Source organism: Rhineura floridana, chromosome 11, assembly GCF_030035675.1.
Source record: "Rhineura floridana isolate rRhiFlo1 chromosome 11, rRhiFlo1.hap2, whole genome shotgun sequence".
NCBI lineage: Eukaryota > Metazoa > Chordata > Lepidosauria > Squamata > Rhineuridae > Rhineura > Rhineura floridana.
Genome location: NC_084490.1, coordinates 34,233,614 through 34,245,491, shown reverse-complemented (window position 1 = coordinate 34,245,491; position 11,878 = coordinate 34,233,614). Strand labels below are relative to the sequence as shown.

General features: G+C 41.2%; 1 protein-coding gene across 1 annotated transcript; it reads right to left on the bottom strand.

Annotated features, from left to right (window-relative positions):
- Positions 1-6,361: 6,361 nt before the first annotated feature.
- Positions 6,362-7,294, bottom strand: LOC133367876 (olfactory receptor 8S1-like). The gene has a single exon (XM_061591965.1). The coding sequence runs from the start codon at positions 7,292-7,294 to the stop codon at positions 6,362-6,364; it is 933 nt and encodes a 310-aa protein (XP_061447949.1).
- Between the last annotated feature and the right edge of the window lie 4,584 nt (positions 7,295-11,878).

The window sequence follows — 11,878 nt, the reverse complement described above, 5'->3', positions numbered from 1 at the left end:
TGACATATTGGACTGCCCTACATATTGGTCAAAATGTAAACACCATTTGGGTTGGTCTTTCACAGTCGAATCCACTTCCTGTGTAGCTTGGAAGAATTTGGTAACGTGTCTCTGAGCATATGATGAGTGGTGGCAACACCTGCAATCAGCCCAAATAATAGAAAGAAGACATGTGCTGTACTGATCTTGTTTTACCAGGAAGGAAGCAGCATTATTAAGACAGTTGATATGTTCAGATGGTCACTTTGAATATGTCTGATTTCCTTTGCAATTTTAGTGACGTTTCCTATAGGAAATCATTTTCTTTTGTTTCCATTTCTGTGAATATGTGAAGTACAGCAACTCTTTGCAAAATTTATACTAAAAAAATGACTTCTACAGAATAGCCTCCAGTGGACCTCAGGAGTGTCTCAATTTGCACAAGATAAAACAGTGGGAGCTGAAATATATTCTAGCAAAATGCTAGGTGTGCTCTATGTTTTTAATTGACTGTGCCCACCTTGCCTTAAATGAAGTGGTTTCAACATAGCAGGCTGAAAATATGCATCCTCTTTTTTCCAACAGCTAGTCATTGCTGAAGTAGCAACATATTGTAATCAGTCTGATCTTTCATTAAACTGCAGGTCCAAATTCCACTGTTAATGCACCCAAAATAGAAATAGAACATAACGTCCAATTTGAAACAGAAAAGGCTGTCTTCACCATCATATGACACTGACCAATAGAAAAGGCTTTGAAATTAATCAAAATAAATTTGACACAGATTTCTGGGATGAATAATGAGGGAAATAAAATTTTCTAGTGTAGATTCTCTGTAGAAACATTAATAACAGAGAAAAGAAGCAAAGTAAGAAGAACACCAACAAACATACAAAAATATAATTCTCTATATTTGGAGATGGCAAGTGTTGCCAACACTCACCATATGCTCAGAGGCATATTTTACCAAATTCCTCCAAGCTACACAGGAAGTGGATTGGACTGTGAAAGACCAACCCAAATAGTGTATGCATTTTGTCCAATTTATAGGGCAGTCCAATATCTCAGAGAGGAGTTCAGGCCTCCTGCTCCCCAGGTGCATTCACTATAGCTGCCCAATTTCCCTGCTTTTTAAAGTTTGGTAGAATAGCTGTGGGCTATAAGTATGTTCTTAAACCGCAAGGTTTTTTGCCTGTTAGTGAATAGCATCTGATATGGTATGTAACTTCATTTTGTGGCAGCTGTTGGCAGTCAGTCTTTAATGTTTTAACTATAGGTTATAAGAGCTATCATTTATTTGAGTTTTAAAGGCCCAACAGAAGATTCCTATTCTCCATTTAAAAAATAATAAATAAATAAATAAACAGGCCAACCCCCTGTGTGCCAGAAGGTCCAACCGAAGCTGCTGGTTGACCTTTTTGCATGCCCTATCAGTACTCCTTGGGTTCCCAAAACAATGCCAGACCCTGTGAGGGAGTATGTCTGACTATATCAGCTGCACCAGAGGCCAACGTTGCCTCACCAATTGCATGTCCTCACATGCTTGCAAACAGAGGGCCTTGCCCTTAAGTAAACAGAGGTCATTCCAGCCCAGGTGAATGACCACCATATGTGAAACTGTCCACACCAAACACAGCTCGAACAACATGAGCAGGAGCCCATCTCAGTGCATCCCTCACCAGCCCAGCCTTTGCGCCATGGCCCACCGACTGAGGCCTGGCTGCAAACCAAAATGTGACTTCACGGCCCTACAGCCCGCCCAGAGGACCATGCTGTGGCCACAGAGTAAGATGCACATCTGCTCTGTCCCCATCCAGCAACCTGCCAAAACCAAAATAATTACAAATGGTAAGGCCTCAGGCCCTTCTGTCCCATCCAAGAGGTGAATGTAACCCTTGCACATGCTCTATTTCCATCTCCTGATGGCCTGTGTTCACACTGGTTAAAATCTAATGTTAGCTGCCATGGTAGCAGCCCCAATCCTGAAAGAATGAGTCCCAAACCTTACAGAGTCCACCCCCAAACTCTGCAACGCTAGCTTGGTAAGCGCTCAGAACTGAAACCTGGTGAGGGGGGATCCCCCTCATGAATGAATAAATAACCCAGCTCTGTGCCCCGCGCTTCCAAGAAACAGTGCAATGCCCTCACTGGACAGATGTTGGGCTCTGGAGATGACGATAACACTATGCTGCACCCTTTATGCCATTGATCCGTCTTAGACCACCCTAACTGGATCTTGGCACAACACCCTCCAAACTGACATCTGACCAGAGGAGGGCATGTAGAGACTAGTATGATTTGGGCCCTGCCACAACTTCCCTAATCCTGAGTGCCCCAAAAAATAATGTGAGGGCCACTGCATGAAACAGCTGATCCTCATAGTGGTAAGAAGAGATATCGCCCCACTGGCCTAACAGCCCCTCGAGCAAGTTGGGTGAAAAAGGGTGATGGGCATCAGGGGCAGTTGGGCACTCCCTGGCCCAACCCTCCAGCAGATGAAGTGAAGGAGCCAATAAACATGGGAAGCTTCCTTATCCTAAGTGAGCCCAATTGGTCCATCTAGTTTAGTATTCTCTACAATGGCTACTAGCAGCTGTCCAGTGTTTTAGACAGGGGTGTCTTGTAGCCCTACATGAATTTGCTGGAGATAGACCCTAGACCCTACTGCATGTAAAACAAAAGCTCTACTACTGAGCTAAGGCTCTTACTACATAAAGACCCTGTTCCTACTTTTCTCACCAATCGGGCAGGAAAAAAAGTACATGTGACTCACTCACTCACCTGAGTAAAAGAGTACACTGGATCGTCTCTCTTTAGAGGGGCTGGGAAGGAATTTGTATATAAACTCTGGATGACAAACTGGACCCACGTTTCATGTCCTGGCTGGAATTTTAATTTGAATGAATGAATCTTTATTTTTAATTTGGTCATTTGGCTCTATTTTTGACAGAAGAATTGGTCCTCATCTATAATAAAATAGGGGTAGTACCAGAAGGTGCCAAGAAGGAACATGGTAGTTGAGACACTGATGAGTGTCTGATGAATTGGACTGCTATCTAGAGGTTGTGAAGAGGTTGCGAAGATATTTATTTATTTATTTATTTTTATTTTATTGATTTTCTTAGTCACTATCCAGCCACTCTGGGTGACGTACAAAATAAACAAAATAGCACAAAATGACACACCAATACAATAACATTAAAATCTAAAAGCAGTGATGTTAAAATCTAGCCCACCCCAAAGGCCCACCTGAAGAGCCACGTCTTCACGGCCCGGCGGAAACTCATTGTAGAGGGGGCCTGGCGGAGATCATTTGGAAGGGAGTTCCATAGGGTGGGGGCCACAATTGAAAAAGCCCTCTCTCTGGTCCTGCCCAGTCTAGCTGTTTTGACTGGTGGGATAGAGAGAAGGTCTTTTGAGGCCAATCTTGTTAGGTGGCATAGCTCATGATTAAACCAACAGGGTGTGTAGGCAGCTCCAATGGGGAACTTTCTACAAATCTATATCTGCCTAAAAAAGGATTGGGCAATTTCAATATGAAAAGTCAGAAACCTAAACAAACAAACAAAAATGTCCATGCTGGTCTTAATAACTAGAATGTTATTGTCACCAAACTTCACAATTATTTCCATTTTGAAATTGGAAATTTTTAGAAGTATACCTAGTGTGTAAGCATGATTAGCCCTTTGAGAAAGATTCATTCTCTAGAACATAAGATGTCTAGACTCCAAGGAAAATTAATTTGTTTAAAATGAAATCGACCAAAGATGTTGTGGGAGTGGGGAGAGAAATCATAGGCAATGATTATATATGTCTTTTTTTGCCATTCATGTGGATACAGAGCATGGATAAAGTTGCAAAGATTGTCCCCAAAGCAGATATAAATGGTCAGTTGTAATAGTTGGGTGTGCATTTCCCCCATCTAGCTAGCTAGCTAGCTAGCCACCATAACTTAAATGACTGTAGAATATGTGGATACTGTAGAAGAAATGCTTAAATATTGTGATATTCTGTATTTTAATCTTTTTGTACACCGCCCAGAGAGCCACTCGCTATGGGCGGTTTAAAAATGAAACAAATAAATAAATAAAAATAAAGAATATATTTGCAAATTACAATGCAAAATGTCTCAAATGGCACCTATTGGATTAATGTGTGGATTTTTTTAAAAAAAAGTATCAAAATATATATAATGTTTTTACTTTGATATCAAATACACTTGGAAATGTGTACTTTGCAATAAGATGTATTTAGAAATGCATATTTTAAGAGAAAACATGCTCAAAAGTATGTTTAATACATATTTAAATGCACACTTTGTAACAAAGTAGTATAAATTTATGAATGAGAGTGATATGGATTATAATGTCCTACCCACCTTTAAAGTCCCACATACCATAACAACCTATCTCAGGTTTCGTCACCAAAAGATACATAAAACCTCACAACCCAGCTATACTCATAGCAGGGATGGAGAACTGGTGGCTCCCCAGACATAATTTTCACATTACCCCAGCCAGTATGGCCGATTGTCAGAGATGACAGATGTTATCCACCATCTGAAGGGACACAGGTCTCCTTTCCCTGGCCTTATGTTCAGTGACAGTTTAACTATGTGGCTCAGATGCTGGAGACAAGACATAGGTTCTTGAACTTCAACCTGGCTAGCAAGCTTCGTAGAGGCATTTGGCTGGTTGGCTACTGAATGGATTCACAGTGCCAGACTAGATGGAAGCAACAGACTTTCCCAGGAACCCAAATTATATGTGAGGTAGTGATTGGAATCTAAGTCATGGCTACCAAATTCAGTTGCCACTCTTCTCCTCTCACATATGTCCATTTTATAGAAAACAGGTTAGCGAAGTAGAAAATCAAATGACTTGTCAACAGACATACTTTACATCCTATGTGAGAATGTCCAGGGACAGATTGTTGGTCACTGCAGCAGGAATGGGGGACCTGTGGCACTCCAGATGATGTTAGATTTCAACTTTCATCATCATTGACCATCATGCTGATTGAGGCTGATGGGTGTTGGAGTCAAACATTATATAGTGGGCCACAGGCTCCTCATCCCTGCAGTGTGGAATTGTGGACCTTGCTTTCTATGTTCTTCTGCAACAACCAAAAAAAAAAGTATTTCTTCTGCAAATAACATGTACTGACAATTTGACTGTATATCACAAAGATTCGTTTTTATTTTCTTTGACCAGACCTTATATAGTTTCGTTGCTTTTCAGGGTGTACCTCGAGTGATAAGAGAAGACATTTTTAAAATAAGCATCAGCTCTCCTTTTTTGCCCTTAAGATGGTGATTTTCTAAGAACATAAGAACATAAGAAAAGCCTGCTTCATCAGGCCAGTGGCCCATCTAGTCCAGCATCCTTTTCTCACAGTGGCCAACCAGGTGCCTGGGGGAAGCCCGCAAGCAGGACCCGAGTGCAAGAACACTCTCCCCTCCTGAGGCTTCCGGCAACTGGTTTTCAGAAGCATGCTGCTTCTGACTAGGGTGGCACAGCACAGCCATCATGGCTAGTAGCCATTGATAGCCCTGTCCTCCATGAATTTGTCTAATCTTCTTTTAAAGGAATCCAAGCTGGTGTCCATTACTGCATCTTGTGGGAGCAAATTCCATAGTTTAACCATGCACTGAGTAAAGAAGTACTTCCTTTTGTCTGTTCTGAATCTTCCAACATTTATTTTTATTTTATTCATTTTATTTTATTTTTATTTATTTATTTAGTTGCATTTCTAAACCGCCCTATAGCTAGCAGCTCCCAGGGCGGTGTACAACATGATAAAACTATTCAGCTTCTTTGAATGTCCACGAGTTCTAGTATTATGAGAGAGGGAGAAGAACTTTTCTCTATCCACTTTCTCAATGCCATGCATAATTTTATACACTTCTATCATGTCTCCTCTGACCCGCCTTTTCTCTAAACTAAAAAGCCCCAAATGCTGCAACCTTTCCTCGTAAGGGAGTCGCTCCATCCCCTTGATCATTCTGGTTGCCCTCTTCTGAACCTTTTCCAACTCTATAATATCATTTTTGAGATGAGGCGACCAGAACTGTACACAGTATTCCAAATGTGGCCGCACCATAGATTTATACAACAGCATTATGATATCGGCTGTTTTATTTTCAATACCTTTCCTAATTATCCCTAGCATGGAATTTGCCTTTTTCACAGCTGCCATACACTGGGTCAACATTTTCGTTGTGCTGTCCACTACAACCCTGAGGTCTCTCTCCTGGTCGGTCACCGCCAGTTCAGACCCCATGAGCTTATTCCATGACTGCTAAGCTTCCTCATGACTGCTATACAACCTTAACATCATAACTTATTGTACTGTAGATTTTTCTAGAGAATAGAGCCTTACTTTATTTAAGAAACTTACACTTTCCAAACTTTTTTGCTAGAGCATTTTGAATATCCTTGTTTTTCAAGCTGTAAATGATTGGGTTTAATATGGGCGTTAATATACCCTGCTGCATTGATGTCACCTTGTCCAGATAGATGAGCGATTCTGAACTTGGCTTCATGTACTGGCAAAATCCTGCCATGTAGAATAATCCCACCACAATGAGGTGGGAGCTGCAAGTGGAGAAGGCTTTTCGCCTGCCTTCCGTCGAGCGAATCTTCAAGATGGTGGCAATGATGTAAGTGTATGAGATGAGTTTGAGGAGGAAGGGACCAAAACCAAAGACCAACACAGATATAAGAAGAACAATGTAATTGGTGAGGGCCTGAGTGCAAGACAGGACCAAGACTGAAGGAAGTTCACAGATGAAGTTGTCAATAATATTGCTTTTGCAGAAATGCAAATTTAACAAAGGTAGGGCATTCACCAATGAATACAAGAAACCCATAGCCCAGGCTCCACTCACGAGATACCTGCAAATTTCTTTTTTCATGATTGTTGTATAATGTAATGGGTCACATATAGCAACATATCGGTCATAAGCCATTGCTGCAAGGATTACTACTTCCGCACCAGCAAACTGCAAAAAGAGGACACTCTGTGCCATGCATCCTTCCAAGGAAATTGTTTTCTGTTTTCCTATGGTGTTTTCTAACATCTTGGGAACAACAAGAGATGAATAGCAGATGTCTACAAAAGCTAAATGACTGAGAAAGAAGAACATGGGGTTCTGAAGGCTAGATTCAGTCCTGGTCACCAGTATGATTGCTGAGTTTCCTAATAGTGTTACCAAAAAAATCATCAGGAACAAGAAGAAGAAAATCACTTGTAGGTGTGGATCTCTGGAGAGTCCCAAGAGTATGAACTCTGTTACTACAGTTTGATTTTCCATCTCAAACTATTCAACAACTGTAATATCTGTGCAAATGGAAAACAAATAGAATTTATTTATTGTGCAGTAAATTCTGAGCAATGGCTAATAAAAGCATCAATGTAGGAAATCCTGTCTGCAATCCTAACCAAATTTACCTGAGAGTAAGCTCTATTGATTTGGTAGGACATATTTCTGAGTAGTTATGGTGAGCACTGCACTCTAATAAGGTGAAAGATGCGTGAACATAGGCAAGGTGTTTATCATGAAATAATTGCTCCTGTAGATATTTCACATCTGCAGCCCCACACTCACATTGACAAGACACTGCACAAAAATAATCTTGATGTACTCATATTTATAAGCACATCAAAATTACTGGATTTTGGGGGGTATCAATGGACATGCTAGTATATAATGGTGAGTGGGGGATAAATCAAGTGAACTTAAGTAAGGGAAAGGAAACTGTCTGCACAAAGTGATATGTAAAATGAGGGGTGAAAGGAAGATTCCTTATTGATCAGTTCCATAATGAGTACAAGAACAGGCATTCAGAACCACAGAGAGAAAGTTGAGTGGGGATAATTTTACAGATATCACAACTTTTACAAATGGAGAAAAGTTTATTCAAATATTCAACAGCTGGGCTTTCTCCTAAAGTAGGTATTCAGAGGTTGGTTTATCCTTTTGTATTTCTGCCTACCATACAGCTGTGAAAGGGACAGGAACAAAGTATGTTCATTACATGTATCATAACAGCGCACATTTAAGTTTCTTCAGAGTGAAATTTTGAGGCATATTGCAGGCTTTTGCATGGGCAAAAAATTGGAAGGGATTCACAGAAGATGTCATAGATCGCAGAATTCTTCAGAGATCAGAAGGGTTGAACATCTTTAGGTCACCAGTGAATTACACCTTAGGTAAACGCACAAATAACAAATAACAAGGTGTGCCTTGAGATTCCTACCTAGACAAACCATCTAAGAAGGACTGAAAGAATTAGTGTATTTGCTTGTCTCATCAAGACTCTTTTAGTCCTTCTTAGGTGGTCTGTCCAGGAAGGAATCTCAAAATGTAGCATGTTATTTGTGTCTGTTTGCCTATGGTTTAATTCACTGGTGACCTAAGAATGTGCAACATTTCTTCACCAGAGGAATTCAGAGGGGCACTCTTGAGCGAATGGGGAAGGATCATATATCAGTGTTAGAGCATCTACCTTGCATGCAGAAGGTCCCAAATTCAATTCCTGGCTTCTCCAGGTAGGGCAGGGAGAGACTCCTGTCTGAAACCCTGGAGAGCCATGGCCAGTCACTGTAGACCATACTGAGACAACCATCCAACTCAGTGTGAAGCAGTTTCGTATGTTCCTAATTCTGATTGTTTACTTTGATTTCTTGTTTCACTGTGCAAGACGCAGGAGTCTTGAAGATAATATTGAGTATCTACTTACATGGGTATCTTGTCCTGTTTACTGTATTTGAGTCAGTCTGAAACACACAGTACACTGAATGAAGACACCAGAAACAGATTGCTACTTAACCAATAGTGAATCCAGACGTGCAAGTACTGCAACGCTGTGTAGGTTTGATTAGAATTGTATGAGAAAGACAGATCCATCCGTTTTACAATAATTTTGGGAAGTGATTCTATGTATTTGCTCGCGAGATCACATCACTCCAGTGCTGAAAGAGTTGCACTGGTTACCAGTTGCTTGCCGGGCCCAATTCAAGGTGTTGGTTTTTCCTTTAAATCCCTACACGGTTTCGGCCCAGTCTATCTGAAGGAGCGCCTCCAGCATCAGAACGATGCTACCCAACAAGATCAGCCTCAAAAGACCTTCTCTCCATCCAACCAGTTAAAACAGCTAGACTAGTGAGGACTAGGGAGAGGGCCTTTTCAATTGTGGCCCCCACCCTGTGGAACTTCCCCCCAAATGATCTCTGCCATGCCCCTTCTATGATGAGTTTCCGCCGGGCTTTGAAGACCTGGCTCTTCAGGCAGGCTTTTGGGGTTGGCTAGGATTTATTATCCTTGTTTGCGATTTTTAATGTCTAATGTGTTTATATGTTTTATTCTGTATGTCGCCCAGAGTGGCTGGATAACCAGCCAGATGGGCGACTAATAAATTTAATAAATAAATAAAATAACTTTTGTGTTAAACAGAAGAAAAGAAAAAAGAAATGCCACTCATATATTATTTTGCTCATTGAGATCATGCCCAGGAAACCAGTTGCTGAATTTCACTGAACTTGCTGGCTAGGGATCATGGCAGCTAGAGTCTTGATTTACCCTTGATTTATACTAAATCTCATTTTGAGTCAAATCCAGAGCTTGGAAAAGTTACTTTTTTAAACTATAACTCCCATCAGCCCAATCTAGTGGCCATGCTGGCTGGGGCTGATGGGAGTTGTAGTTCAAAAAAGTAACTTTTCCAAGCTCTGGTCAAATCACATTAAGAGTTTAAATAATCAGTTACCTTCCTTTGCTCAAGACACATAAATGTCACAAATCTTTCGTAGGTTGTTCAGTCTTCATTCTGTCTCAGTACTGGAGAATGTTTTATTGAGCAACAAAGTATAGAAAGGGTGGTGATGTGATGCCATATTTTCTTTTTCTAGAAATCATCCCATGCAATTTCTTCTTCTATCTAATTTTCTCTGGCAATCTCTTTGTAGTCAAAGCCAACTTTGTAAGATCATCCTTCCAAAAAACAAACAAACCATGTTCATTATAGATATAAAATGTATAAAGTCTGTGTACACCTGGTGTACACCAGGTACACCAGGTACACAGTGGCACCTGGTTGGCCACTGTGAGAACAGGATGCTGGACTAGATGGGCCACTGGCCTGATCCAGCAGGCTCTTCTTATGTTCTTATGTGTAAGAGTAAGCTCCTGTACACTTGTAGTTTCCTTACTCAGACCATTCCTTTCTCTAGCTCATATTATCTACTGTGATCTTAATTAGGGGTAGGCAGAATGGTCTTCTGCGAGTTCATGTCCCTTTTGTACATGCTATCTTTTGCAAGACCCATTCTTCCCCAGGTCTCTGCTATAGTTTATAGAAAGCATCCTTTTAAAAATCTGCATGCTTTTAACATAAAGAACTTACTAGATGGTTGCAGCAGCAACTAGAAGATATTTTTAAATGCAAAAGAAAAATCGAATACGTCTTTCTAGCTGCCTTTTCCCACCACAGCTGGGGAACTGGGGTGGTGGCACATGCAATGGCTTATACTCTGAAAATAGCTCAACAGATTGATCTGCAGCTTACCTGTGTATGAGAGGAACATCTGAGGAAGGCCCATGCACATTGGTTGATGACCCCTGATACTGCTTGTCCCCCATTCTCTTTGTCCTCCTCTTCCCATTGGCCACTCTCATTCCTCCTCATCTCCCCTGCCCGCCTCTTTTACTGTTTTTTAAAAATGTATTCCTTGCCATTGCAATAGCAGCAGCATCACTGGCAGCTTCTTTGCCATCTCCAGCACCTGGGTTTGTCAGCACCTGGGCTCTGAGAAAAATGTTCTTCTTTAGCGTGTGGCATTCTGGGTGAAGTAGTTTACAGCAGCAACTAGAAAGATATTTTTAAAAGCAAAAGAAAAATCAAAAACGTCTTTCTAGCTGCCTTTTCCCACCACAGCTGGAGAACTGGGGTGGTGGCACATGCATTTTCCTGACCACCCAGAATGCTTAAGTCTGAGAAGAAAAATCCCTTTGGCCCTTTCTCAGAGCTCAGGTGAGGCAGGGAGATGGAGTCTGGGGGCAGAAAGTTCCCAGCTCAGTTCAGGCACTTTTGCAGGTCACATGACTGAGCTGAATGGAGTTAGGATCCAGCATCCTCCCTCGGCCTACACCACTCCCTTGGAATGCCCATTTTGGGGGCTGATGCCAACATAAGTTAAACCAGTGTTAACTCCACTGGCTGATCCCTGGCTGAGCCAGCATAAGCAAGTTAAGGTGGTCTATCGCTGAATGAGCTGGGATGAGGAAGTTACACCATTGTAGCTCCACTGAGCTTGGGACCAGCTGGCAGAGCTGGAGATCAGTCAAATCCTAACTCATTCATCCTGGCAGATCTTGGGTTTGGATTGTGTCCTTAATCTATTCCTGATTGGAATGGATGATAATGGTGTGGAGGCAGCAATACATTCAAGCCAAATTCCTTTATATACATGTGGCCAACAATTACTGCCCACTTAATTTTCCATGGAGGTTAGTTGTGCTATGATGCCATAAGACCATACATTCATTTTTACAATGAAAGTTTTTTTTCTTCATCCTATGATAAACCTTCCATGATTGGATTGTTACTTACGTAAGATTCATCCACTGTTACTCCAGCTATGTCGTACATTTAAAGTCTCAAAGAATTTCTTTCTTTTTTTTGAAGAATTATTTTTTCTTAAGCCTTCTCCACCACAAAACCTGAATCATAAGGTACGCTGAATAAGGTGGTATGCCTTGGGTCCAATTTTAGATTGCTCTCGTTCCACACTAAGGATTCAAGAGGCTTTTATTGAGCAATATGGGGGATTAATGAATGATATCATGCCATTTCATATTTCCTTCAGGAATTCATCCCAGGACATTCCTCTAAGTAAT